The sequence below is a fragment of the Mandrillus leucophaeus genome, unplaced genomic scaffold, assembly GCF_000951045.1.
Source record: "Mandrillus leucophaeus isolate KB7577 unplaced genomic scaffold, Mleu.le_1.0 Scaffold27, whole genome shotgun sequence".
Classification (NCBI taxonomy): domain Eukaryota; kingdom Metazoa; phylum Chordata; class Mammalia; order Primates; family Cercopithecidae; genus Mandrillus; species Mandrillus leucophaeus.
In genome coordinates, this window is record NW_012102809.1 from 224,812 (window position 1) to 228,911 (window position 4,100).

The 4,100-nt window shown below is 54.0% G+C and overlaps 1 protein-coding gene across 1 annotated transcript in view; it reads left to right on the top strand.

Moving 5' to 3' along the window:
- The window catches only part of DUSP22 (dual specificity phosphatase 22), a 47,526-nt gene extending 43,630 nt beyond the window's left edge, over window positions 1-3,896 (top strand). Inside the window, exons 5-7 of the mRNA XM_011984535.1 lie at window positions 242-413; window positions 849-921; window positions 3,355-3,896. Of these exons, the coding sequence (XP_011839925.1) occupies window positions 242-413; window positions 849-921; window positions 3,355-3,401 (292 nt within the window). The 3' untranslated portion in view covers window positions 3,402-3,896. The remainder of the gene's footprint in view (window positions 1-241; window positions 414-848; window positions 922-3,354) is intronic.
- The last annotated feature ends 204 nt before the right edge of the window (window positions 3,897-4,100 follow it).

A 4,100-nucleotide genomic window follows, 5' to 3' on the forward strand; every position in this document is an offset into this window, starting at 1 on the left:
GAGGAGGCTGGTGCGCTGAGCGCTGAGTGGCTCCCTGCGATTCTGGTGCCAGGAAGTAGAGGAGGCTGGTGCGCTGAGCGCTGAGTGGCTCCCTGGCAGTGAGCTTGCTGTCCACACATCATCCAAGGCACAGGGAGACTTTCTAAACAAGGTCCTCAGAATCCCCCGCTCCACGTGGATTGGACGATGGACCCGGGGATCTGAAACTGCCCTCACACGTGTGCTTCTCTTGGCCCCGCAGCCTGGCCGGGGTCTCCAGGAGCGTGACGCTGGTGATCGCGTACATCATGACCGTCACCGACTTTGGCTGGGAGGACGCCCTGCACACCGTGCGTGCTGGGAGATCCTGTGCCAACCCCAACGTGGGCTTCCAGAGACAGCTCCAGGAGTTTGAGAAGCATGAGGTCCATCAGGTAAGCAATTCCTAGGGGACATCAGAGATTCAGGCCGGTGCCCCTGGGCAGTGCCCACAGTCTCCGTACACAGCCAGCATCATGGCGTTTGGAGTTGAAAGGCCCACGGAGGACATCGGCTCCCAGCGCGCCCAGCTGCGCCCCCTCAGAAGTCATCACAGATCCCTTGTGCACCTGCTGAAGCCACAGGCGCCTACCTTTTGTCGTTTTCCTTGTGCCTGGTACCCCCACTAGCTTGTTTCTCTCCCTTTGGGTGACGTACCATTTCCTTGGTCTGGCCTATTTTCATGTCCTAGGCCAGCACCTTGAAGGAGCCGTTACTCCTCTTGCTTGACCCTGGCTAGCCAACCACAGAGCTCCGACTTCCGCGGCTGTCTGTTTCCCTGGTTGTGTGTGCACCTGTGTGACGTGTCGGGTTTGTTTCATCCTCTCCAGTATCGGCAGTGGCTGAGGGAAGAGTACGGAGAGAGCCCTTTGCAGGATGCAGAAGAAGCCAAAAACATTCTGGGTAAATATAAGGAGCAAGGGCGCGTGGAGCCCCAGCCCGGCGCCAGGCGGTGGAGCAGTTTTCCGGCGCTGGCTCCGCTGGCCTACGATAATTACACGACGGAAACCTAACGCAAGGGACCTGCTGCCTTCCTCCCACTGCTTGTCTTCAGTGTGCCCGGCTGGGCAGCCATGCGGTGGTGGTGGCCGCTGGGGACAGGAGAGGGAGATCGTCAGGGTGAGGTGGGGCACTCAGGGCTCCTTCCCAAGCAACACTGCCCAGCCCTGCTCGAGCCCCCTTCACGCCGCCCACCCCCACCCTGGCTGCCTGAGCTTGCTGCCCCCGGGATGCTGCCCAGTGGCTGTGCACGTGGGTATGGGTGAGTGTAAGTGAATGGATGCATGCGTGTGCCTGTGTGAGGGTATGTGCACCCTAGGTGTGTACCTGTGTGTACGTTGTGAAAGTGTGTATGTGCACATGAATGTGTGTGTGTGAGTGCACGTGGGTGTGAGTGCACGTGGGGGTGAGTGCACGTGGGTGAGTGCACGTGGGTGTGGGTGAGTGCACGTGGGTGTGTGAGTGCACGTGGGGGTGTGAGTGCACGTGGGTGTGTGTGAGTGCACGTGGGGGTGAGTGCACGTGGGTGTGGGTGAGTGCACGTGGGTGTGTGAGTGCACGTGGGGTGTGTGAGTGCACGTGGGGGTGTGAGTGCACGTGGGTGTGGGTGAGTGCACGTGGGTGTGTGAGTGCACGTGGGTGTGTGTGAGTGCACGTGGGTGTGTGAGTGCACGTGGGTGAGTGTACGTGGGTGTGGGTGAGTGCACGTGGGTGTGGGTGAGTGCAGGTGGGTGTGTGAGTGCACGTGGGTGTGGGTGAGTGTAAGTGAATGGATGCATGCGTGTGCCTGTGTGAGGGTATGTGCACCCTAGGTGTGTACCTGTGTGTACATTGTGGACATGTATGTGCACATGAATGTGTGTGTATGAACTCTTTCTCACTGCTGGAAGTCACAGAATGCATATTGCTGCCTGGGTTGGTGTGGCCACCTTTGCTTTTGTCCAGGACTCCACATGGAAGGCATTGGAGCTCGACCTCTGAAAAGCTACCCAGCAAAGAGCAGCCTCTGCTTGTGGGCAGACCGTGAGAACTCAGGGGCGAGTGGCTAAAAGCGTGGCCACTCCCAGAACCCACCCAGGGTGGTGTGGTGGGGGCAGCAGGGCCAGACTCCCCTAGATGGAGGGTGGCTCTGGGGCCCTGGAAAGGGTGAGAGACTGCCCTGAGCTGGTCCAGTGGGCCAGAACTTTATACCAACTCAGCAGTTAAGGGAAGTGTCTTAGATTGCCTCAGTGTCACTGCGAATGCACCAGGCTGAGCGTTCCCTAGCGCCTCGAGTCAGGGCCACTTTCCAGCCCATCGAGCCCTGAGTTCTCCTTGGTGTTTGTTCTCTGGAACTGATTGCACTTGAGCTCTGTGGTGGGCAGGTGCACTAGCCTAAGGTGGCTGCACCAGGGCGCCCCTGCTCTCTGCTCCTTGCCAGCTTCATTCACTCCCAGCCTCTTGCTGTGCTCACGTTGCAGGGGTTCCTCCTCACGGTTTGCACGCACCTGCAAGAACTGGGAAGAAAGAGCATTTATTAGGCACTGTAGCAATTTGCATTTTAAAATGCCTGAGCATTTATTAAGCTTCTTGGTGTTCACTTGGGTTTGATAATTGACCTGAGCTACCTCATTGAATGTTTTTGGAAAGGTGTTTTTGGTGTGCAAGTCACCTTTGCCTCGCAGTTGAAAATGTTTGGTCATGATTGCATTTGAAACCAGAGGGGAAGGTACCGATATCATTGAGCTATTTAAAGTTGCCAGTTTGGGCTCCAGCAGTGCTTTCTGGTGGGTAAAATTCCACATTCAGGCCACGAGAGCATCTACAGTTTGTACTTGGGGGCTGCAGGCATCCTGGGACGCTGTACCCAATTCAGTGGTCTAGTCCTTTACACCGACCCAAATTCCGTAAGCATGCAGTCACTCAGATGAAAAAACACACTCGACCTCTCCCTAAAAAGATGTTGCAACCCAGTTTCTCTGAATTCCACCCCAAAAAGAGCCCTGAATGAGAAGAACAGTTTTCCCGTGCACGTGGAGGGTGTGTCAGCGGTGAGCGTTCTGGGGACCGGGGAAAACACGTTGCCTGATTCCGCGCACGTGCGCAGGCCCTGGGTGTACACCCAGAAAGGGGCATGTGGCTGTAGAACTATCCATCCAGCTACAGCTAAACAATTTGCCAATAAAGTACATGTTTTTCCTAAGCCAAAAATAAATACAAATATGTTAACGGAAAAATGATTTAGGATATTAGCTTGAACGCTTAAATATTTGCATCTTTACAAGCCTCTCAGTGTATTCTTGGAGTTCTTGAAGTGTTGTTTTAATATTTGTTGCCAGTAATGTTCTTTCTTCACAGCCGCTCCGGGAATTCTGAAGTACTGGGCCTTTCTCAGAAGACTGTAATGTACCTGAAGTGTCTGAAATGTTGCAAACCCGCAGAGTTTAGGCTGGTGCTGCCAAAAAGAAAAGCAAAGTAGAATTTGTATTTTTAAGTATCCAGTAGTGATTTGTAAACTTGTTTTTCATTTGAAGCTGAATATATACGTAGTCATGTTTATGCTGAGAACTAAGCATATTCTTTAGCAAGAGAAAATATTTTTCCCTTGTCCCTACTGCTGTGGAGGTTTCTGTACCTGGCCTGGATGCCTGTGAGGACCCCGGGAGCCTTGCTGCACTGCTGTGTGGATGGCTGCGCGCTCGTGATTCCTTCCCGTGAACGCCCCCCCAAGGACAGCCGAGTGTGCTTGTGTGGCGTGAACGCTGCCCGTGTGTTCTCAAATGCCCCGGCTTGGGAGGTAGCCCTTGGTGTGGGTTTTATCTCTGGTTTGTGTTCTCCATGGTGGAATTAACCGAAAGCTCGATGTTTTTATTAATAAAGGGCAACTTAGCCACGTTTAAGGTCATGTGCAATGCGTTCTTCCCGAGCCAAGGGGCAGCCACCACGCTCCCCTCTGCCTGTGCGATTGAAGCCTGCTCCTGGTTTTATTTTAGAGGCTCTTGTTTTCCTCCAGAAGGCGCTAAAGCAGATGCTACAAAAGGTGGATTCATGTCTCCAAGAAAGAAAAACAGGCCATCAGTGTGAGGTGAAAGAAATTTGGACGT